Source organism: Mobula hypostoma, chromosome 4, assembly GCF_963921235.1.
Source record: "Mobula hypostoma chromosome 4, sMobHyp1.1, whole genome shotgun sequence".
In the NCBI taxonomy this organism is placed as follows: Eukaryota; Metazoa; Chordata; class Chondrichthyes; order Myliobatiformes; family Myliobatidae; genus Mobula; species Mobula hypostoma.
This window is the reverse complement of record NC_086100.1, coordinates 27,685,361-27,710,603: the sequence shown is the minus strand read 5'-3', so window position 1 is coordinate 27,710,603 and position 25,243 is coordinate 27,685,361. Positions and strand designations below refer to the sequence as shown.

The 25,243-nt window shown below is 40.8% G+C and overlaps 1 protein-coding gene across 2 annotated transcripts in view; it reads right to left on the bottom strand.

The window, feature by feature from the left end:
* Positions 1-1,027: 1,027 nt before the first annotated feature.
* The window catches only part of rasa2 (RAS p21 protein activator 2), a 179,277-nt gene continuing 155,061 nt past the window's right edge, over positions 1,028-25,243 (bottom strand). For both annotated transcript variants that reach the window (XM_063045475.1, XM_063045476.1), the window contains 11 exons: positions 23,353-23,476; positions 22,744-22,850; positions 19,388-19,474; positions 19,186-19,263; positions 18,980-19,053; positions 18,748-18,857; positions 7,361-7,443; positions 5,034-5,251; positions 3,140-3,243; positions 2,786-2,975; positions 1,028-2,442 (listed from right to left, as the gene is read on the bottom strand). In XM_063045475.1, the coding sequence (XP_062901545.1) occupies positions 2,418-2,442; positions 2,786-2,975; positions 3,140-3,243; positions 5,034-5,251; positions 7,361-7,443; positions 18,748-18,857; positions 18,980-19,053; positions 19,186-19,263; positions 19,388-19,474; positions 22,744-22,850; positions 23,353-23,476 (1,200 nt within the window). In that variant the 3' untranslated portion in view covers positions 1,028-2,417. The remainder of the gene's footprint in view (positions 2,443-2,785; positions 2,976-3,139; positions 3,244-5,033; positions 5,252-7,360; positions 7,444-18,747; positions 18,858-18,979; positions 19,054-19,185; positions 19,264-19,387; positions 19,475-22,743; positions 22,851-23,352; positions 23,477-25,243) is intronic.

Sequence of the window (25,243 nt, the reverse complement as noted above, 5' to 3'; positions counted from 1 at the left end):
TGGTGTGGCAGGTGAGGACAAGAGGAGCCCTATCCCTGGTGGGATGGCGGAAGGATGGGGTGAGGACAGACATGCGCGAAATGCAAGAGATGCAGTTATGGGTAGCATTAATGGTGGAAAGGGAAGCCCCTTTCTTTGAAGGAAGAGGACATCTCCTTAGTTCCGGAATGAAAGGCCTCATCCTGAGAGCAGATGTGGCAGAGACGAGACGGGAGAATTGAGAGAAAGGATGGCATTTTAACAAGTAACAGGGTAGGAAGAGGTATAGTCCAGGTAGCTGTGAAAGTCAGCGTTTATAATAGACATCAGCAGATAAGCTGTCTCCAGAGTAGAGACAGAGAGATCCAGAAAGGGGAATGAGGTGTAGTAAATGGACCAGGTAAATTTGAGGCCAGATGACAGAGTTTGTCATCAAAACCTGTTATAATCGATACCTGACTGGAAGCTCAAGAAGAGTTTATTCATTAGGTATCATGATATTTCTATCTTGTTGTACAATAGAATGATATAGAATGCACTCAAAAACTAAAACATAATTAGATGTTGACTGAAAATACAAATACTTCCCTCAGAAGTCTGTAAAATTATATACAAATGATACAACCGTAGTACAGGATTCAAATTTGGTTTAATGTTTTGATAAGAAAATAAAATTTAAATAAAAATACATTTCTAAAACACTAACATGCAGTTAAACAGTGCGTTTCTTAAAAAAATGAGTAAGGCCAATGTACAATATAATACAACAATGTGGCTTATCAACATATACAATAAAACATTATTGTTCTTGAAGAGAATATATAGACATCAAAATACAAAATAGACTTTGTAAAATGGCTAATCATGTACTAAATTGTTTTATACAATGTTTAATTAATCTTAATTCATCTGGCAGCAATCAATCACATTCTTTCATCCTTTGAATTTCTTATCAGTGCTGAGAATCAGGAACACAAGATAATTTATTGTTTACTACATGTTGTCGTCTTATTTTACATTGTAAACTAATTCGCTTTAGGGTGGGGGAGGGGGGAAGTAACAATTCCAGGGAGTCAGCCTAGAACAATACATGGTTCTGTTAGATCAATAGCTGTTTTCCAAAATGGGATGTTAACAACTTGACTTCTCTCACCCACCATACCTCCTTTAAACTGTCATTATTACTAATCTCCAATATTTGGGTATTTGAGAGGCAGTATTCAATTGCTTTGAGGATCTGCCAAAAGCGAGTTGATGGAAGTACCAACTAGTGCAAGGACAGAGGAGTGTTGAATTGACTTGCCTTGGTAGGTAGCTGCATATAGCTTTAGATTGAACATGTTTGAAGGATCCACACACGCCCAAACAAAGACAGTGAAATCCACTGCCAACTTATGAATCAAGGAAACAAAATTCTTTGAGCCAATGGGAAATCGTTTTAACAGCAAGCAATGAACCAAATTAAAAAGCAAGTTCTTTTCCTTTGGAAAAGGAAGTTATATACTAGAATGATGCAGAATTGTTTTCTATCACTGCCAATTAAAACAAGCAAATTGCTGTCGGTTAGGAGAGGTTATCTCAGGATTTTTTTTTCTCTGTGTGCTGTTGCATAATTTACCTAAACCATTACAAACCAGATTCCTCCCATCATTAGTACCGATTTCTTTGGAAATGTTGAAGTTATTTTGTAATTAAGATTCATTACAATATGAAATACTGACTACCCCCTCCACTTATTATTTAGGACATCAACATTTAAAAGCTATTATGGTCTTGAAACTTCTGTCTAAATTATTCAAGTATTTATTAAAGCTATATGAGATGATAGAAACCATTTGATATGTTCAGTTCTGAAAAGCAGCAGACACAGGGAATGCCAGACCTTAACCTGCTCATGGGCCATTTCAGAAGAATACGGTCTAGACTCAATACACAAGGAATAGTGTAACAGCAGGGCATTCCTTGTACTAGGGAAAGTACCTTGAATGATTTTGGAAATGAAGATGACCTTTCTGGAACATTAAAATAAGTACTTAATACCCTTCGCTCTCAGTTTATTCATTTTTAAAACTTGGAGGATATTTTAAAAAAAATTAAGCTCATCAAATTTTAAATGGTCCAAAAAATGAAATGGAGTTCACAGAATAGTTTTCAATGAATAACCATGTTATGATCAAATGGAATGTTCAACAGATTTTAAAAAAAACAGATATTAGTCTTTTAAAAAAAACAAATTATAAATTAATATCACCTGGGAAAGTTCAGGAGATTAAAGTGCATCAAAATTAGTTCACTTTTGTGGACCACATAAATGTACACCTTCAATGAAACATTTCATTTATCTACTGAAGGCTTGTGTCCGTAAGACACCAGCATAGTGAAGAGAAATATTAATTTCAGAGCTCCAGCAGCTTCCAGGTCCTGCATTTCCACTGGGATTATTTTGCTCCGATTGGATTTTCTCTGCAACCAAAACAAAGCGAGTGAATATACATTAAAATCTCAATGCTGTTTTGTGAAGAATTTCTACCATCATCTCAAAAAGGGACAATTCCCCCTCAGATTTTTTTTTAGAACATTTTAAAATTTTACTTAGACATTGCCACTGAACAAATTCTTAGAATGGGTTCTCAATGAAAGGATAATAAAGTGGTACATCACAATATCTTCTGTTTTGCACTGAAGTCAAAATGAAATCAGATGACATGTAAAGCCAGTAACAAATTCAATCCCACCTATGACTCGTCTGAACAGTTGAAAGATTCGAACCTGAAGTGATACCATGGCAGATTAAACTAATACTTACTTGCTCCCATATTCAGCATGAGTTGACCTCTTAATTCTGTACTGCTCATGAAATTTAGCCAACTCTTGCACAACTACAGTTATTTGCTGAAGTGTTTTAAAGGTAACTCTTGAGTCTTGAATAGTAAAATGGGCATATTCATCTTGCTCTTGTTGAGGACCTTGATACACATCCATACTGCCACATGCATCTGTAGAGAAAGCACACCACAGCGTTAAAGCAGTCAAAATCAGCTGAGCTTCATTCTCACCAGTTACCTTTAGATGTGCTTTAAAGTTTTATATGTACACTTATAGAAAGTTTGGGGCATGAAACTAATTGAGTTCAAGGTACTTCAGAATCCTGAAAACCTACCTTCCATTTTTTGCAGCCTGGGCCGGTTGGCTTGGAATAATGAAAATATTCTCTCAGCTTCCCGGTCACAGTCAATAGCGAGCTGAATATTTGCTGGAGAACCTCTGAAGGTAAAGTAATAAACAATATTAATAACAAGAAAATAAATAGGCTTTAAATATATAAAAACAGAAAATATTGAAAATGCTAGGCAATTACAGAGCATCTGAGAACAGAAAAGAAAAATGGCATGAATGTTTCAGATTAGTTCTCCATCTTCAGAAACAGAAAAGTAGAAACTTATTTTAAGATCCAGATCATTTTTTTTTCATGTGGCGGAAGCATTGGAGAGTGGGAGTGAAAAATGAAAGAGAAGATATGCAATTGTGTGGAAAAAACTAGAGGGATACTATAGAAAATCAGAGAGAAATACTAGTTGCTAATGGGATTGACAGAATTATCTAAAATAGTTTAACTAAATGGTGGAACTGGTAGGCAATATGATATCAGTGAAGAGGAGCTCTTACTCAAACTGTGGAAATGTACAGTGCAAGAATTCAGAAGTAGATTTTAGAGAATTAAAACGACAGGAAATTGAAGCCTGTGTTGTGAACTTAACAACTCTGTAGAATTCATCTTATCTGCATTTGGTTTCCTAAAGTACAGGGAAGTATTTGTAAGAAACAAATACTATTTGTCAAACTGAAACCAATACAAATAAATCACTGGGGACAAGAAACTACAGGTGCGGGAATATGGAGCAAAAATGCTTGCAGAAGAACTGAGTCAAGCAATGTCTGTGGAGGTATTGGGATAATTGACATTTTAGGTCAGGGCCCTGCATCAAGACAGAGTTTAGAGCAGGGGTTCCCAATCTCTTTTTTATGCCATGGACCAATACCATTAAGCAAGGGGTCCGTGGATCCCAGGTTGGGAATCCCTGGTCTAGAGGAAAGATAACCAGTAAATAGAAGTGAAAGAGAAGGGTGAAACTTTGGCTACCAAGTGGAACTAAACAAGAGGTAGGCAGAGGACAATAGGCATAAGCCCAGTGGGAGATGAGGAGGTGGAAGGAACAGTGTTGAGATAGAGGCTTGTAGATGATGATGGAATCAGATAAGAGAGGGATTATGGGCAGATAAAACCTGATGAGGAGGGATATGAAAGATAATCTAAGGGAGAAGAAACCCAAGTAAACAGGTATGTGGGTGATGGACAGATGGAATTATGGGTGTGATGAGTCTAGGTAATGCGACAGGAGAGGGGAGGGAGCTGGGAAAGGTACTCAAAGGGAGAGACATCCTGGGTTGACTGGTGGGAGTAGAAAGGAACTCAGGGGAATGGGTTATCTTAAACTCAAAAATTCAATGTACTACACCTTTGGTTTGTACCTGGCCTCACCAGGGCAGTATGGTACCAGGTACCACCTGAAAAGGCTAAGGACACACAGGTGGGTGGGAGTTGCAAATGGTAGGGGAGGTAACATGACATGCAAATACAAGTTCAAAATAGCCATCACAGAGAGCAGTTGCTCTGCAGATTGCTCACCTGGTCTAGGCTTGGTCTTGTTAACATGGGGCATATTACATCAGAGCACTAAACAAACAGAACAGATTAGAGGGGGTGCACTTGGCAGGGCTGATTAGGTCCCAGGGATGTGGTGTAAGGACATGTGCTGCAATGTTAGGGGAAAGTGCTAGGAAGAGCAAAAGCATGAAAGGGGAGAGTGATCCTTGCAGAAAGCAGGAAGTGGGGGGACAGGGTATGATGTGATTGGCATGGGATCTTGTATGAGCTGACACAAGTGAAGGATAATATGTTGAGTGCAGACGCTACTGGGGATGAGTGAGAGCGGATTTGCGGGAATTGGAGGAAATAGGCGCAAATCCCTCTTCACTTAAATATACAGACTCACCCAGTGCAATTGGTGCATCCAGCTGCTTTTTCATCTGTATTTTTGCAGCATATCCAGCTTCCAGATAGAAAAGCACAAGGATGGTAAACCTGCAGCCTCTTATGATTGCAACGGCTCAGTCTGGTGATTATTTCAACCCATTCATTAGCTTCCACACAGTTACTAGCCTGAATATAAAGGGGTCTTTCAGGTCTGTCCACGATGAGAATTTGAAACATCTAAAAGCAAAAAAAAAATCAAATGTTTACTGTTGAGCAAAATGGCTTTTAACTTTTGAGTTGGGGTGAGTGATATTTGCACTGCTCCTTTAACCCCCTGAATACAACGAGTTAACCTTCTGTTTAAATTGACCAAATGGATTTTTGCAAGATGTAGAGTATGCAAGCTGGTAAACCTGACATTGGTATATCATGAGAGGAATCAAAATCAGATGAAAGTTTTGATTGAAAGAATAAGATAATTTTGTGTGGATTAATTGAAAGCATGCAATGCTTGATGATTTACACTAAAACATTAAATATATGGTTTAGGGAAAGACCACAACTTCAACAATGTTCAAACAAAATCTTACTTAAGCCAAAGAAGAATAGATACTCATTGGACTGGAGGTGTGAATTGTGATATTCCCAACCACAAGAATCATTAATGGAACCAACTGGTATTTCATTAAAACAAATTGCTTTCAAAAAGCAGGAGACAAATGTAAGAAAAGAAAGTTGGGAAAACACACAGCAGTCCTCTGAGGAATCAGCGCTGGAAAGGGTCAGCACATTCAAGTTTCATGGCATCAACACAAGACCTATCACAATGATGCAATCACGGGTGGCTCGACTTCATTAAGAGTTTGAGGAGATTTGACATGTCTACAAATGTATGGTAGAAGGCATTGTGACTGGTTGCATCATAGGTTGTATGGATGCTCCAGTACTCAGGATTGAGAGAGACTGCGAAGGGCTCTATCATGAGCACAACCATTCCTGGCACTGAGGGCATCTTCAAGAGGTGTTGCTTCAAGGTGGCAGCATACATCATTAAAGACCCTTACCATCTGGGCCATTCCCTCTTCTCATTATGACCATCAGGGACGTGGTACAGGAGTCTGAAGACCCACAGTGCTTTAAGCAGCTTCTTTTCCTCCACCATCGCATTTCTGAACAGTCCACGAACTATGAATACTACATCATTTTGCCATTTTTGCATTACTTATTTTGTGACATAGCAAATTTTAAGTGTTGCAGTATACTGTTGCCACAAAACAACGAATTTTTCAACATATGTCAATGATAAGAAGCCTGATTCCAATCATCCCATCCCCTGTAGGCTCTTCATAAAGATATTTTTGTGCCTAACACTAAGGCTTGGACTAATAAATGGTAAATAACATTTCCGACAAACCGAAGTGAGACTTCCTTCCTTAACTTTGAATAACATTACCATGGTTAACAATAACAGATGTGGACAAGCACCAGCAATTTCTTTTCTGGCTTCCACAATCCTAACTTGCAAATATTCCTCTATTGCAACTCAACAGTTAGATTAAAATCCTGACCCCACCCCCCCACACCTAATTGCACTCCAAAATCCCTTCAGCAGACTGAGAAAACTACTACTGTAATTTACTGAATTAAGGACACTCACACCACAAGAGAGTGTAAACATATTCCAATATTTCATCTATCAAATTAACTACCACTGTATAACTGGCATCAGAGGAAGTAAAGAGAGGTCATATCAATACATAGTAATGGAATGCTCCAAGAGGGTAATGAAAATCACACACACAAATCCTTAAAACTGGAGCCTGCTTAAACTGAAAGGAAAGCATAAAGCCTTAATCTTTACATAATAGGAGGAAAAGAATGGATAATGTAAGCGATAGCAAATCTAGACTTATTGTTTTTGGCCATAGTTGGAATACTGAAAGAGAGGACTGGAAACATTTAGTGTAACTAAAATGGTGCTGTCCTTTTTCTAGATTTAATTCAATTAGAATGGATGAAAAGGGGTTTAAATAATATTAAAGTGACTCCTTGTTATTCCTTAATCAATTTTTCCAGAATATTTGAGCTTTTATTCTTACAAGAAAACTACACTGAACTTTCCACATGAAGTCTAACCAGTCCAGACAACTGCCAATTACAGAAATGCTGTCAGTAAATATAGGATTTGACATGGGGAACTGGCAGCTTCGCTAACGTTCCCAAAGGTGATGCATGTACTGCTGAAGTGGTTCCAGTATCTTCCATGTACATACGTTAAAGGGAACCAAAACATTGTTTAATCATATGTATTTCCACAAGCTAATTCAGAATCCCATGGTTACTTACATTTTTTCTGTTGAAGCATCTTTCTTCAACTTTCTCAACTGCAATAATATTCTTAATCAGAATGCTGTACAAGGGGTCTTTACCTGTTGAGAAAGATTTACAAGTGCAGTTAAGGTTCAACCATAGACCCTTGAAAAAAAACGGTAAGATAATGTAGTCGTATTGCGACTCAGTTCCTGCTTGCTCACTTCAGCCTAAGAAGATCAAGGTACTTGAGGCCTGCTCACACGATTTTACTACACAACTGTAGGCACAGGAATGGAATGCCATACAATCAGAAGTGTGGTTTTTCAGATGAGATGTTATACCAAAGCTTCTCCTAGGTGGAAATAAAACTCCATGGCATGAGTTAAAAAGAAGCAAGTGGGGGCAGTCAACACATTTTGAACATCATAGTTCCGAAGAGACATTGGATTGCACTTAATTAGGCATTTGGCAAGGTCCAATAAAAAGAAGTTAGGTTAAGCAGAGTGGGCCAGTATAGGAGGGCAGGGGAGTAGAGGCTTTCTTATTACACATTTAGAACAGTGGGGATGTCAGACAGGATAGTGAAATGCTCCTCTTGCAGGATGTGGGAAGGCAGGGAGACCTCCGGTGTCCCTGATGACTACACCTGCAGGAAGTGCACCCAGCTGCAGCTTCTAAAGGAATGTGTTGAGTAGTTAGAGCTGGAACTGGATGAACTCTGGATCATTTGGGAGACTGAAGTGTCTTTTTTTTTAAATTAGATGCAATCGTGAACAATAGCCAGATCAGAAATGCTGATCAAGTCAACTAGTTATAAAAGAGAACTCTGATAGGCCAAACAGATGGTTCACTGCTGCTCAGCGATAGAACACAAAAAAGTCATATGTACAACTAAAAAACAGAAATACTGGCGTCATGATGAGGTCTGCTTGAGAGAGACATTTATACACATACTGTCCTCCATAATTCAAAGAGATTGAAGGATAAAGCTGCAGAGTGACAAAATGTGGCAGGAGCACTTGGAACTAAAAACTAATCCCTACCGGGAGAAAACAGCACCTATTCTTTCCGCACTGTTCTCCAGCAGTTAAAGGACTAAGTCCAGCCGGAACATAACTCACAAGTACTCTTGAAAGTCAGGTATTAACCCTACCTACCAACAACCAAGCATTGCCATCCTGGTCCCCTTCATGATAGCTTATGAAGAAGCATATGACTTTTCTCCTAGAGGTGATAGGTGTTTGTGCACTCGACTCTTGAAGGCTTGGACCCCATTGTCGCAGATGTTTCCAACCACAGCATCTGGAAGGCTGTTCCAAATTCTGATAGCACAGTGAAGGAAGCTTCTATCCAGTGTGTAGGTTCTCGCATCAGGACTGAATATACAGGGTCTGACTACCAATAGTCAACATGGCTCTGTGTGTGGTAAGTCGTGTCTAACTAATCCTATAGTTTTGAGAAGTTACCAGGAAAGCTGATTAAATCAAGGCAGTGGATGTTGTCTACGTAGACTTTAGCAAGACCTTTGACAAGGTCCCGCATGGGAGATTGGTCAAGAAGGCTCTGTTGCTTGGCATTCAAGCTGATGTAGTAAATTGGATTAGACAGCGACTTCCCAGAAGAAGCCAGAGAGCAGCTGTTAGATGGTTGCCTCTCTGACTGGAGGCCTGTGACTATTGGTGTGCTGCAGGGATTGGTGCTGGGTTCGTTGTCGTTTGCCACCTACATCAATAGACTGGATGATAATGTGGTAACACCAGATCAGCAAATTTGTGGATGACACCTAGATTGGGGTTGTAATGGACAACAAGGAAGACTATCAAAGCTTGGAGTGGGATCTGAAACAGCTAGAAATAAGGGCTGAAAGAAAGCAGATGGATTTTAATGTAGACAAGTGTGAGGTGTTGCACTTTGGGAGGATCAACCAGGGTAGGTCTTAGATAGTGAGAGGCCACTGAGGAGAGTTGGAGAACAAAGGCATCTGGGAATACAGATCAACAATTCCTTGAAAGTGGCATCACAGGTAATTAGGGTCATGAAGATAGCTGTAGGCACACCGACTTTCATAAATCAATGCATCGATTGCAGGAGTTGGGATTGCAAACAAGAGAAAATCTGCAGATGCCAGAAATCTGGGGGGAGGGGATGAAGTTAAAGAGCTGAGAAGTAAATTGGTAAAAGAGTCAGAAGGTCATGGAAGAAAGAAAAGGGGAGAGGAGCACCAGAAGGAGGCATGGGCGGACAAGGAGATAAGGTGAGAGAGGCCATGGATAGACATACAGTGATCCCACCACCAAGCATATCTTTCCCTCCCCCACATTTTCTGTGTTCCACCGGAATTGGTCCCTATGTGACTCCCTTGTCCATTCATCCCTTTCCATTAATCTCCCTCCTGGCACTTATCTTGAAAAGCAGAACAAGTGCCACACCTGCCCCTACTCCTCCTCCCTCACTACCATTCAGGGCTCTAACAGATCTTCCAGGTGAGGCAGCACTTCACCCGCAAGTCTGTTGAGGTTATATTCTGTGTCCAGTGCTCCCAGTGTGACCTCCTGTATATTGGTGAGACCTGACGTAGGTTAGTGCTCCCAGTGTGACCTCCTGTATATTGGTGAGACCTGACGTAGATTAGGAGAGCACTTCACTGAGCACCTACGCTCCGTCTGCCAGAAAAAGCAGGATCTCCCAGTGGCCACCCATTTTAATTCCACTTCACATTCCCATTCCGATATGTCTATCCACGTCCTCCTCCACTGTCGTGATGAGGCCACACCTAGGTTGGAGGAACAACACCTTGTATTCCGTTTGGGCAGCCTCCGATCTGACGGCATAAACATTGATTTCTCAAACTTCTAGTGATGACCCCACACCACCCCCCTCACCATTTCCCATCCCCTTTTCTCTCTCCTCATCTCCTTGCCTGCCCAACGCCTCCCTCTGGTGCTTCCCCCTCCTTTTCTTTCTTCCAGAGGTCATGGGTTAAGGGTGAAAGGTGAAATGAGCTGTTGTTTCAAGTGGTGGATGTGGGGTTGCTTTCAACACTTAAGAGAAATTTGGATAGGTACATGAATGAGCTGGGCATGGAGGACTATGGTCTGGGACTAGCCAGATTAAAGGTTCAGTACAGACTATAGGGCCGAAGGACCTGTTCCTGTGTTGTAATGTTCTACGTCTCAAAGATTTTGTTTAAATTCAGTGGAAAAACCTTCATGATGATTTTCAGGACTTTTTAAGACAGAAAATATACTGATAGTTTCCAAATACAAAACAAAATCATAACATCCAAAATTACTGTCACTGAGGTTACACTATTGTAAAAGCATTTTCATTTTCTTTTACAACTTACTCAATGCTTACAACCCTATCTAGCAATGCATCATCAGCAAATTGAGAAATAAGTCATTAGGTTCCCAAGCCAAATTGTCAATATAGATTAAGAAAAAAATGAGACCAAGCACAGATTCCTGTGTTACCTTACTAATTACTGAGTACCAATCGTAGGTTTATCTTAATAGTATCAATCTATATCAGTATACAAGCTATTTCTGGCTTTGTGGATCAATAATCCCCATGAAGAACCTTGTGAAAAAAAAATCTTCCACTAATGAGGCTAATACAGTGAAAGCCTGTTATAACGCAACCGTTTGGGTCCATAAAATGTCATCACGAAAAAAGCGGGGTTGTGCTAAACCAGCCTTCAAGAAAATCAGTGTTAAAACTGACCCAATATTGACCTAACATCCTAAAACACCCCTATTTTTGCCCTATTTGACCTGTTTATTGCACGTTTACCTTCTGGCAAGTAAATTACCTTTGAATTAAAGAATTCCAGGAACAAATTGTTGCTACTGTAGAAATTAAAACACAAATTAATTTTTATTAAAGCTTTTTAATACACAAAACAAATAAAAACATTCAAGAATATTAGCAATCATCATTTACAGTTTATTTCTTAAAAAAGTGATCGAGAGTTCCTTGCTTGAATGTAGCATGTCACTGAACGTAGCCACCTTCTTCTAAGAGAGATTTCAGTGCAGCCGGGTATTCGCGGGTGGCGGCACTGTCGGCTGAGCAAATTTCTCCTGACACTAACACTTGAGAAATTCCGTGATGGCGTTTAAACTGGTCTAGCCATCCATTGCTAGCTTTGAACTGTGAGGTTTCTCCGTTGATCTGCTTGTCAAACTTTTTGAGAATAGGACCGGAAATTGGAAGGCCTTCTGAGCAAGCTTGAAAGAACCACTCGTACAGGGAGTCATCGAGGCTGACATCTTTGGCTGTCTTCAGGTGTTTGTCTTTTAGTCCTGCTGCTTCTTCCAACTTTGCAAAGCAATGCACGTAACTTTTCTTCCTGAGATTTCCAGCCACAAAGTGCTGATTCTGGTATCCCGAGGTCTTGATCGCGTCAAGTGCGTGAAGCTTATCTTTCACAGAAAAAGATTTTCTTTTTCTAGCAGTTTGTTCCATTTTCAGCAAAAAGAAAGGTCAATGACTCACACAAAATGCTGGTGGAACGTAGCAGGCCAGGCAGCATCTGGTCGAGACCTTTCGTCATGACTAACGGAAAAAAGAGATAGTAAGAGATTTGAAAGTGGGAGGGGGAGGGAGAGACCCGAAATGATAGGAGAAGACAGGAGGGGGAGGGATGAAGCCAAGAGCTGGGAAGTTGATTGGTAAAAAGGATACAAGGCTGGAGAAGAGGGTGGGGGAGTATGGATTGACATAGACATGGAGTCCAATGACTCATCGCGTTATATCCGAATTCGTGTTAAATCGGGGTGTATAAAATCGGGGTTTCAATGGGGACGCATCTCCTCAATGAGGATCAATACTAGTGTACCTCAAGAATGTACCTTTACTCACTGCTCTACTCTCTCTACTCCTATGATTGTGTAGTTAGACACAGCTCAAATACCATCCATAAATTTGCTGATGATAACCATCGTTGGCAGAATTTCAGATGATGATGAGGAGGCGTGCATGAGTGCGATTGATCAGCTGGTTGAGTGGTGTTGCAATAACAACCTTGCATACATTGTCAGTAAGACCTAGGAACAGGTGAAGAGCAGCTTGTGGTTGAGTCCACTAGGGTAAAGGCAATTCTGGATTGGGTGTTGGGTAATGACCCAGATTTGATGAGGGAGCATAAGGTAATAGAACCCTTAGGAATTAGTGATCATAATATGATAGAATTCACCCTACGGTTTGAGAAGGAAAAGACAGAGGCAGATGTATCAGCATCACAGTGGGAATTATAGAGAGATGAAAAAGGAGCTGACTGGAAGAGAACACAGGCAGGGATGACTACGGTTTCTGGAGTCCATTCAGAAGGCGCAGGACAGATCCATCCCAAATAAGTAGTATTCTAGAGAGAGGATGAGGAACTGTGGCTGACAAGGGAAGTCAAAGACAGCATAAAAGCAAAAGAGAGGGCATACAATATGGAAAAAATTAATGGCAAGCTTGAAGTTTGGGAAGCTTTTAAAAATAAACAGAAGGCAACTAAAAAGCCATAAGGACAGAAAAGATGAAATGTGAAGGGAAGTTAGGGCAGTAATGTAAAAGAGGATTCCAAAGTTTTTTTTCTCCAATATATGAAGAGTAAGAGAGGCGAGAGTGGATACAGACCATTGGAAAATGATGCTAGAGAGGTAGAAATGGGGGACAAAGAAGTGGGGGGATGAACATAATAAGTATTTTGCGTCATTCTTTACTCTGGAAGCACAGTGTTTGAAAGTACACAGGTCACCTAGACCAAATGGACTACACCTCCGGGTTCTGAAAGAGGTAGCTGAAGAGATTGTGGAGACATTAGTAATGATCTTTCAAGAATCATTAGATTCTGGAATGGTTCTGGAGGACTGGAAAATTGCAAATGTCATTCCACACTTAAAGAAGTGAGAGAGGTAGAAGAAAGGAAATTACAGGCTAATAAGCATGACATCAGTGGTTGGGAAGATGTTGGGAGTCCATTATTAAGGATGAGGTTTCAGTATACTTGAACATTTATGAAAAAGTAGGCCAAAGTCTGCATAGCTTCCTTAAGGAGAAATCTTGCTTGACAAATCCGTTGCAATTCTATGAGGAAATAAAAGACTGGATAGACTTAGGAGAGTCAGCGGATGTGGTTCATTTGTATTTCCAGAAGGCTTTTGACAAGGTACCATGGATAGAAGATCGGCTGTCAGGAAGCAAAATGTCAAAATAAATGGGACCTTTTCTGGTTGGCTGCTGGTGACAAGTGGTATTCCACAGGGCTTGGCATTGGGCCCACTTCTTTCCATGTTATACATCAACGATTTTGATCATAGAATTGATGGCTTTGTGGCCTAGTTTGCAGATAATACAAAGATAGGTGGAGGAGTAGGCCATGATGCGGAAGCAGAGATTCTGTAGAAGGGCTTGGACAGATTGGGAGAATGGGCAAAGAAGTGGCAGATAGAATACAGCGCACGGAAGTATATGATTATGCACCTTGGTCAAAGGAATAAAGGCACACACTATTTTTAAACAGGGAAAAAATTCAAAAATCAGAGATGCAAAGGGACTTGGGAGTTCTTGTGCACAATTCACTAAAGGTTAATTTGCCAGTTGAGTTGGTAGTAAGGAAGGCAGATACAATGTTAGCATTCATTTCAAGAGGATTAGAATATAAACACAAGGATGTGATGCTGAGGCTATGAGGCATTGGTCAGACCACACTTGGAATACTGTGAGCAAGCAGTTTTGGGCCCCTTATCTAAGAAAAGATGTGCTGGCATCGGAGAGGGTCCAGAGGAGACTCACGAGAATGATTCCAGGAATGAAAGGGTTAACATACGAGGCGAGTTCGATGGCCCTAGGCCTGTATTCGCTGGATTTTAGAAGAATGAGGGGGGAATCTTATTGAAAACTATTGAACATTGACAGGTATAGCATGGATGTGGAGAGGATGTTTTCTATAGTGTGAGTGTCTAGGACCAAAGGGCACAGGCTCAGAAAAGTGTGATATCCATTTAAAACAGATGAGAGGAATTTCTTTAGCTAGTGGGTGATGAATCTGTGGGACATTGCCAAGAAATTTGAAAAAGAGCAGCTGAAATCTGCAGTGTCGGTATTTCAGTGGAGTAAAGGAAATCACAGTGGCATGAGAGAGGAACTGGCCAAAGTTGACTGGAAAGGGACACTGGCGGGAAAGACAGCACAGCAGCAGTGGCTGGAGTTTATGCGAGAAGTGAGGAAGGTGCAAGACAGGTATATTCCAAAAAAAAAAGAAATTTTCGAATGGAAAAAGGATGCAACCGTGGATGACAAGAGAAGTCAAAGCCAAAGTTAAAGCAAAGGAGAGAGCATACAAGGAAGCAAATATTAGTGGGAAGACAGAGGATTGGGAAATTTTTAAAACCTTACAAAAGGAAACTAAGAAGGTCATTAAGAGGGAAAAGATTAACTATGAAAGGAAGCTAGCAAATAATATCAAAGAGGATACTAAAAGTTTTTTCAAGCATATAAAGAGTAAAAGACAGGTGAGAGTAGATATAGGACCGATAGAAAATGTTGCTGGAGAAATTGTAATGGGAGATAAGGAGATGGCAAAGGAGCTGAACAAGTATTTTCCATCAGTTTTCACTGAGGAAGACATCAGCAGTATACTGGATACTCAAGGGTGGCAGGGAAGAGAAGTGTGCGCAGTCACAATTACGACAGAGAAAGTACTCAGGAAGCTGAATAGTCTAAAGGTAGATAAATCTCCTGGACCAGATGGAATGCACCCGTATGTTCTGAAGGAAGTAGCTGTGGAGATTGCGGAGGCATTAGCGATGATCTTTCAAAAGTCGATAGATTCGGGCATGGTTCCGGAGGGCTGGAAGATTGCAAATGTCACTCTGCTATTTAAGAAGGGGGCAAGAAAGCAAAAAGGAAATTATAGACCTGTTAGCTTGACATTGGTGGTTGGGAAGTTGTTGGAGTTGATTGTCAAGGATGAGGTTACAGAGTACCTGGAGGCATATGACAAGATAGGCAGAACTCAGCATGGATTCCTTAAAGGAAAATCCTGCCTGACAAACCTATTACAATTTTTTGAGGAAATCACCAGTAGGCTAGACAAGGGAGATGCAGTGGATATTGTATATTTGGATTTTCAGAAGGCCTTTGACAAGGTGCCACACATGAGCCTACTTAACAAGATGGAATTACAGGAAAGTTACATACGTGGATAGAGCATTGGCTGATTGGCAGGAAACAGAGAGTGGGAATAAAGGGATCCTATTCTGGTTGGCTGCCGGTTACCAGTGGTGTTCCACAGAGGTCCGTGTTGGGGCCGCTTCTTTTTACATTGTACATCAACGATTTGGATTATGGAATAGATGGCTTTGTGACTAAGTTTGCTGACGATACGAAGATAGGTGGAGGGGCCGGTAGTGCTGAGGAAATGGAGAGTCTGCAGAGAGACTTGGATAGATTGGAAGAATGGGCAAAGAAGTGGCAAATTAAATACAATGTTGGAAAGTGTATGGTTATGCACTTTGGCAGAAGAAATAAACAGGCAGACTATTATTTAAATGGGGAAAGAATTCAAAGTTCTGAGTTGCAACAGGACTTGGGAGTCCTCGTACAGGATACCCTTAAGGTTAACCTCCAGGTTGAGTCGGTAGTGAAGAAGGCGAATGCAATGTTGGCATTCATTTCTAGAGGAATAGAGTATAGGAGCAGGGATGTGATGTTGAGGCTCTATAAGGCACTGGTGAGACCTCACTTGGAGTACTGTGGGCAGTTTTGGTCTCCTTATTTAAGAAAGGATGTGCCGACGTTGGAGAGGGTACAGAGAAGATTCACTAGAATGATTCCGGGAATAAGAGGGTTAACATATGAGGAGCGTTTGTCCACTCTTGAACTGTATTCCTTGGAGTTTAGAAGAATGAGGGGAGACCTCATAGAAACATTTCGAATGTTGAAAGGCATGGACAGAGTGGATGTGGCAAAGTTGTTTCCCATGATGGGGGAGTCTAGTACCAGAGGGCATGACTTAAGGATTGAAGGGCGCCCATTCAGAACAGAAATGCGAAGAAATTTTTTTAGTCAGAGGGTGGTGAATCTATGGAATTTGTTGCCACGGGCAGCAGTGGAGGCCAAGTCATTGGGTGTATTTAAGGCAGAGATTGATAGGTATCTGAGTAGCCAGGGCATCAAAGGTTATGGTGAGAAGGCAGGGGAGTGGGACTAAATGGGAGAATGGATCAGCTCATGATAAAATGGCAGAGCAGACTCGATGGGCCGAATGGCCGACTTCTGCTCCTTTGTCTTATGGTCTTATGGATGACTGTGGAGGCCAAGTCATTATGTACATTTAAAGCAGAGGTTGATAGGAGAAAAGACAGAAGAATGGGGTTGAGAGGATTAATAAATCAGCCATAATGAAATGGCAGATCAGACATGATGGGCCAAGTAGTCTTTCTTATGGTCTTACAACTATGATCTGGTATCTAACACAGAACACAATATTCCAGATGTACTCAATTAATACTCTGAACAACTGAACCATTACTTCCTTTCCTGAGTAATCCAGTCCATTAAAATGCAGGCCAACATTCCATTACCATTTCTGGTTGCTTTTCATCGGGTGCATGAATTCCCAATGTTTTTTAAATTTGTCTATGGCGTGTGAACACCACTGTCAGCATTTATTGATCCCAAGAGATATATACTTACCAACTCCTAAATCTCTTTGCTGTTCCCTCTCAGCTTCTCAATATTAAGAAATCTAAAATACAAGACCTTGCTTTCTCATATTGAATAAACAACCAACAGAAACATAAAAGCTATGAAATGTTTGGCAGATCAGGCTAAAATTAGTGGACTCAAAGGAGAAAACACTCCACTGGTTGAAACTATATCAAGCACAAAAGGACAAGGTTATGGTTGTTGGTGATCAACCATTTCAGTCACAGAACTTTGATGCATGGCAGTGCCCCAGACCTAACTAAATGGTTCTGCTTCATCAAAAACACCAGAAGCAGGATCATTCAGTGATGGTTATGTAATCTTCGCTTTCATTTGCACTTCCCCAGAAAATAGTTAATGCATGCATGCAGCAAGGAGTACAGAACAGCCAGGTATGGGATGAAAATTCAGGGATAGAAATGATTAACTCCAATAACTACTTTCCCTTGGCATGCAAGGAAATTACATTGCCATTCGCCTGCATTAGACCAAAAAGACTCATAAATACAACGGTGTTAAGTTGAAAGTAGAGTTTAGGTACCCTGTATTCAGTGATTGACTATCTGTCTACAATCCACAGGGCGGAAAGTGGATGATGGACTGGGCATCACCTCCCTGGATGAGTGTAACTGAAGTAATTGTATGCTCAGATTCACGCAGGATTAGTTGGTTGCTGCTAGTCTATTAACCATTCATCATCCAAAACATTCATTCCTTTCACTAATGATATACTGTAAATGTAACACATACTATTTACAGATCAACACTTTACAAATCCATGTCTTCTTCCAGAGACCAGGACACCATCACCTGCAACTTCCTCTCCAAGTTACACATCATTTTGACTTGGAAATAGACCTGTAGAGCCATAGAAATAGAGCATGGGAAGAAGCCTTTTGGACCACCAAAGCTATGCCGAATATTAACCACCTACTGTATATACACCATTCCTAAATTAATGATCCTTTTCTCCCTGAATTCTCATCAACTTCCTGAAGAATGTACCAATCATCCACACACACGGGGAATTTTACAGAGCCTGATTAACCTACCAACCTGCACAGCTGTGGAATGTGGGAGCAAATCAGAAGAGCCAAGGTAAGGATTAATCCTGGGATTCTGGTTCTGTGAGGCAGTGGGTTTAACAGCTACACCACTGTGCAGCCCTAAATATACACCAAGCCTAAATCCTGGAACTTCCCATGCAATAACACATTCAACTGAAAGACAGCAGCATTTCACAAAGGTGACTGATCATCTTAGTGATAATTAGAGACAGACGATAAAGACAGCCAAAAATGCCCACATCCTGAAAAATGAAAGTAAAGTATTCAAATTCACTGACAGTGCAATTTTCACTCAGCTTCTCTTTTGGGGGACATTGGATCCATTGAGTCTGCTCCACTAGTTTATCAAGGCTGATTCATTTCCCTCTCAATCCTATTCTTCTGCTTTCTCCCCATAACCTTCACGCCCTGACTAATCACGAACCTATCCGCCTCTGCCTTCAATAACCCAATGACTTGGCCTCCACAGCTGCCTATGGCAACGAATTCCACGGATTCACCATCCTCTGACTAAAGAAGGGTAACAGTGTGAAGTTTTAAACAGGATATATTTGCATTATTTAATTTTTCAATGCAATTTAAAACCAGGTGAATTCTTGAAATTCTTGACGCTACTGAAAAAAAACAAATTGATTTTTTTTTCACGCATACCTGACTGTTTGTGGTAAGAGATCTCTCTGTTGGTCAAGCGGAGCCATCGCTTCTTAAAATTGTGCACTTTACGAATTCGATTTCTTCCCTGAGCTCTTTTAATGATTTCTCTGCAATATAGAACAATACATATGTAATTGGCCTTTCTATTCTCAGGGAGTTAGTGCTGCTGATAGACTCAGGTAGAATTTAAGGTGCATTCACTACATCTGTATTTGCTAAATCCTCTTACCCTTCTTTGAGAATAATTGGTTCATCTACACCACTGGGCTCCTTACTTTGCACAGATGATACTTCATCTATAAACTAAAAACAGGACCATTTCAGGATAAAGTTAAAATTAAGGTATGACCAAACTTTCTATTTGTAGGATAATTTATTTTCAGTGCATACTTTTTTTAAAAAAACATTTCTATGATTAGAAAACTGTTTACTCACCTTTTTAACTGAATCAATACATTTGTCTTCTTGAAACAGTTTAAAGAACTCACACATATAGGATTCCTTGAAGCTTGACTGCAAGTCAAAAGAAAGTATACATTAATATATAACATGGGGGGGGGGGGAGAGGGAGGAAATACTCCCACTAAATTATTGCAAAAAAACGATCTCCAGGATCTGTGCTTAAGATGGTACTGACCAGCTTGCTTTTTGATAAACTGCACCAGCTTCCCAAAGTTTGGATTGTTTTTGAAATTAGGGTTAAGACTCGAAATGTATGAGCATCCTACAAGGGCAGGAAATAGAAGAGAAAACAAAATATGAAATACATTATACTGAGTAAATCTACATATTTGTGTAACACAAAATCAATGTTAATTGAAAGGTACTGAACCTTGCAACCAGAATCTCAACTGCCCATCATGGAACTTTCTGCACCTTTCTCCAATCCTGTGCAGTGGCTCCTCCGTACCAGACGATAACGCAACTTCTTAGAATGATCTCCAAGGTACACGTGTAGAAATGCACGAGTGTTCTTGGTGACATACCAATTCTCCTCAAACTCTTAATGAAATATAGCCACTATTGTGCCTTCTTTGTAATTGCATCCTTTTGCTTGACCCAGGATATATCCTCAGAGATGCTGACACCCAGAAACTGAAACTGCTGACCCATTCCACTTCTGATCCCTCAATGAGGACTGGTATGTGTTCCCTCAACTTCCCCTTCCTGAAGTTAGGTCAATTCCTTGGTCTTACTGACACTGAGTGCAAAGTTGTTCTGCGACACCACTCAATCAGCTGATCTATCTCACTCCTGTACACCTCCTTGTCACCATCTGAAATTCTGCCAACAATAGTTGCATCATTGACAAATTTAAAGATGGTGTTTGAGCTGTGTCCAGCCACACAATGGTGGGTTTAAAGAGAGTAGAGAAGTGGGCTAAGCACACATCTTTGAGGTGCGTCAATGTTGATAGTCAGCGAGGAGATGTTATTTCCAATCCATACAGACTGTGGTCTTCCGGTGAGGAAGTAAAGGATCCAGTTGCCCAGAGGTGCAGAGGCCCAGATTTTGGAGCTTGTTGATTAGAACTTAAGGTATGATTGTGTTGAGCACTGAGCTATAGTTTACAAACAGCAGCTTGATGTGATCCAAGGTCAGTGAGATTGCAACTGCTATAGACCTATTGTGGCAATAGGCAAATTGCTGCAGGTCCAGGTCCTTGCTTAGGCAGGAGTTGATGCCAGCCATGACCAATCTCTCAAAGTACTTCATCACAGCAGATGTGAGTGTCTCCGGGTGACTGTCATTGACAGTTCATCCTGCTCCTCTCGGGCACTGATATGACAGTCACTCTTTTGAAGTAGGTGGGAACTTCTGACTGCAGCATTGAGAGTTTAAAGATGTTCTTAAACACTCCTGCCAATTAGTAGGCACAGGTTTTCAGAGCCCTACCAGGTACACCATCAGGGCCTGGCCTGACACCTTGTGACGGTTCACCCTCTTGAAAGCTGTTTTGACATTGACCTCTGAGACAGAAATCAAAGGAACACCAGCTGCTGCAGCGATTCACACAGATGTAGTTTTATTCTCCCTTTCAAAGTGTGAATAAAATGCATTGAACACATCTGGGAGTGAAGTATCACTACCATTCATCGTGTTAGGTTTTGCTTTGTAGGAAGTAATGGCTAGCAAACTCTGCCAAAGTTGACATGCATCCAATTCTATCTCTAGCCTCAATCGGAATTGTCTTTTCACTTTTAAGGTGAACTTCTACAAGTTGTACATGGACTTCTTGTATAGTTCTGGATCACTGGTCTTGAATGTCAGAGACCTAGCTCTTAGCAGGCTATGAATCTTCTGGTACATCCACAGCTTTTGGTTTGGGCATGTCCAGTGTGTTCTCAAAGGCACACATATGCCTTGATGAAGTTGGTGACAGCTGTGGCATATTCATTGAGACCCAAAGATGAACCCCTGCATATTGTCTAGTCCACCAACTCAAAGTACTCCTGAAAATGCTACTCCGCCTTCCTTGACTGTACTCAGGGAGATGGTGCAAAAAAACAAGAGGAAAAATATTCAACAGACAATAGGTGCAGGCGTAGACCATTCGGCCCTTCGAGACAGCACCGCCATTCACTGTGATCATGGCTGATGATCCACAGTCAGTACCCCGTTCCTGCCTTCTCCCCATATCCCTTGACTCCACTATCATTGAGCTCTATCTAACCCTTTCTTGAAAGCATCCAGAGAATTGGCCTCCACTGCCTTCTGAGGCAGAGCATTCCACAGATCCACAAATCTCTGGGTAAAGAAGTTTTTCCTCAACTCCATTCTAAATGGCCTATCCCTTATTCTCAAATTGTGACCTCTGGTTCTGGACTCCACCAACATCGGGAACATGTTTCCTGCCTCTAGTGTGTCCAATCCCTTAATAATCTTATATATTTCAATCAGATCCCCTCTCATCCTTCTAAATTCCAGTGTATATAAGCCCAGTTGCTCCAATCTTTCAACATATGACAGTCCCGCCATTCCGGGAATTAACCTCGTGAACCTCCGCTGCACTCGCTCAATAGCGAGAATGTCCTTCCTCAAATTTGGAGACCAAAACTGTACACAATACTCCAGGTGTGGTCTTACCAGGGCCCTATACAACTGCAGAAGGACCTCTTTGCTCCTATACTCAACTCACCTTGTTATGAAGGCCAACATGCCATTAGCTTTCTTCACTGCCTGCTTACTCTCAGTGACTGATGAACAAGGACACCAAGATCTCATACTTCCCCTTTTCCTAACTTGACACCATTCAAATAGTAATCTGCCTTCCTGTTCTTGCCACCAAAGTGGATAACCTCACATTTATCCACATTAAACTGCATCTGCCCCCTCACCCAACCTGTCCAAGTCATCCTGCATTATCTCAACATCCTCCGCACATTTCACACTGCCACCCAGCTTTGTGTCATCTGCAAATTTGCTAATGTTACTTTTAATCCCTTCATCTAAATCATTAATGTATATTGTAAACAACTGCGGTCCCAGCACCAAGCCTTGCAGTACCCCACTAGTCACCGCCTGCCATTCTGAAAGCGACCCGTTAATCCCTACTCTTTGTTTCCTGTCTGCCAACCAATTTACAATCCATGTCAGTACCCTACCCCCAATACCATGTGCTCTAATTTTGCCCACTAATCTCCTATGTGGGACCTTATCAAAGGCTTTCTGAAAGTCCAGGTACACTACATCCACTGGCTCTCCCTTGTCCATTTTCATAGTTACATCCTCAAAAAATTCCAGAAGATTAGTCAAGCATGATTTCCCCTTCGTAAATCCATGCTGACTCGGACCGATCCTGTTACTGCTATGGGACAAACATGAGATGGGACTAGCTCACTGGGCAACAGATTTAGCAAGGACAAGTTGGGCCAAAGGGCCGTTTTCATGCTGTCTGACTCTAAACTCCACTGATTACCCAGGTAAAATTCATACAGGCCAGACAGCTTACCTCTCAGTTTTGAAATCAGCACAAAGTTTTGTGGAACTTACTGGGTGATGGGGTCGGAGATGGAAACTGTGAGGTGAAACTATTGCAACTGCGAAGAATCGTAGGAAGACAAAGCTGCTCACGGCAGAGTACTTCACCTGGAGATCATCTGGAAATGCAGATTCAGTAAAGAGGGTTAACACTTCTACTAGCTGTCTTTTCCAATGTCTCAGAATCATAGAATGATTACTTACAAGGAAAGATTTAAACTATTAAGTCTGTACCAACCAATGTCAAACCAGTTCTACTAGTACTGTTCACCTCTTCCCATAGCATTACAAATCTTCACCTTTCACCTCCCATCAATCGTCTAACCTCCCTCCCCCCCACCCCTCATATTACTAAATGGGGTCTCTTTCAGTCAACTGCATTTGCTGATCTCTATTAAACTCTAAATAACATCAGGGGAAATAGTCAATGATCAAGCAGAATTAACTGAGATCTCCATCTAAGCAATCACATGCCTGGAATAATATATCATTTAACTCCTCAAATTCCCCCAGTAGAAATTGATGTATTTGTTTCCACAGTATACTCGTGCCAAGATCATGACTTCACAGATAAAAACTGAATTATTTTCATTAACATCTATCATGTCTTGCATCTCTCACCTGGAAACTGTTTCCTTGCCAAATTTTGTAGTGAATTAAATACCTCGCACATTAAAGTAGGGCAACTCATACTGGATTGCACAATCAAATTGAATACCCTCTCGACATAATGGCGAAGGTTCTCCTGCAAAATTCAAAACAAACTCAATGAAAAAAAACAGTTCCATTGCACTGGTAGCACAATTGGCAACATACTGTTCAATTTTCCTTCTTTCACCATCCATTCCTATGTCTTTTTCATATGAAAACCTGAAACAACATTAACAGGAGACACTCCAGGATTTTTGCTGTTGATTTCTACTCTGAATTCTCAATGTGCTGCCTGTCTACACTCTATCTTAGAGTACATACAGTTGTGGTAATATTTTGGCATTTAGGCCGCATGCAATTTTGATAACAATACTAACATGCATTAGAATTGGTTATTGTACAGACAGTTCTAAGGTGTTACCAGAATTGACCAGAACAATTGCCGAGGCAATTGGACCTCAGTATTTTCAGTTTAACAATTTGAATAAGGGGGCAAAATGTCAGGCTAAGTGAGTGGGTGAGATAAATGGCAGATGGAAAGTTCAGTGGAAAAATGCAAAATCATCCATTTTCAAACACAAAACAGAAATGTATAATATCAGTTATACAGCATGGAAACAGGTCCTTCAGCCCAACTCATTCATACCAACTGTGTTGCTTAGTGAGCTAGTTCCATCTGCCTGGGAACAAATGGAACAAAGTGGAAAATTAAGGTTCAAAAGGGACCTCTGTCCTCAGAGGTCACTGAAAGCTGAAGTGCATGTGTCGCCAGTAATAAGGCAAGTGCTGCAATACCCTTTATTACAAGAATTTAATTATCTTGGTAAGGTCACGGCTGGAGTACTGGTCTCTTTCATCAAGAATGAATATACTTGTCATAAAGGGAGTGTAATGAAGATTGACCAGAATAGTTCCTGGAGCAGTGAATTTGCTATAAAAAGAGACTGTAACTGTTCCAGACTTTAGAAGAATCAGAGGAGAATTATTGAAACTTAAGACATTTCATCAGGGCTCAAAAGGATGGATGGAAGGAGGCTGTTTTACAAGAATAGTACCAGCAATCCCAGTCTCAGAATAAGGTGGAGGATATTTAGCAATGAGATGAGCAGAAATTTCTTTTCCCTCAGAGGGTGGTGAATCTTTGGAATTATCCATTGTGAAGGCTTGATTATTGATTCCACTTAAAATAAGCATCAAGATTTCCAGATATTAAGGGAATTAAGGGGTGTGAAGATAGTGTAGGAAAATGGAGCCTGAGAGATATAAATTCAGCCATTATTTTGCTGAATGTCAAAGCAGGCTTGCAACGCAAAATGACCTATTTTGGTTCCTAATTGCTTTATGTTCCAGTTGCAGTCATTTCTTTAAGTCCAGTCACTAAGATCACTTGTTATTTACCAGCTGATCAACTTAAGTAAAATGATGGAAGGTATCATTAACAGTAGCACAAATTTACTGCGGCCCACTATGGGTTTCACCAGAACTACTGGGATCCAGTCCTCCATCTTGGCCATGACTTAATTCTGGGTTAAAGTTCTGAACTCTAAAGATATGATAGGTCTAACAACTGATGGAGAAAGGCATCAAGGGACCCTAAAGTAAATGGGGTATTAAAGAGAATTATGGAGTCTCATCTCACACAAAGGAAGATGATTTTAGTTGTTGGAGACCAAATACCCAACTCCGAAATCATTACTGCAGGAGTCCTTTGAGTGCCTGAAGCCTAATCATCATAAATGGTTCACCAACAGTGTTCCTTCCAATCACAAGATTCATCTATGATTGCACAATGTGTATTTCCATTTCAAGTCCCCAGCAAGGAAATACAGTAAAACCGAGATCTGATAAGTGGGTGTAACAT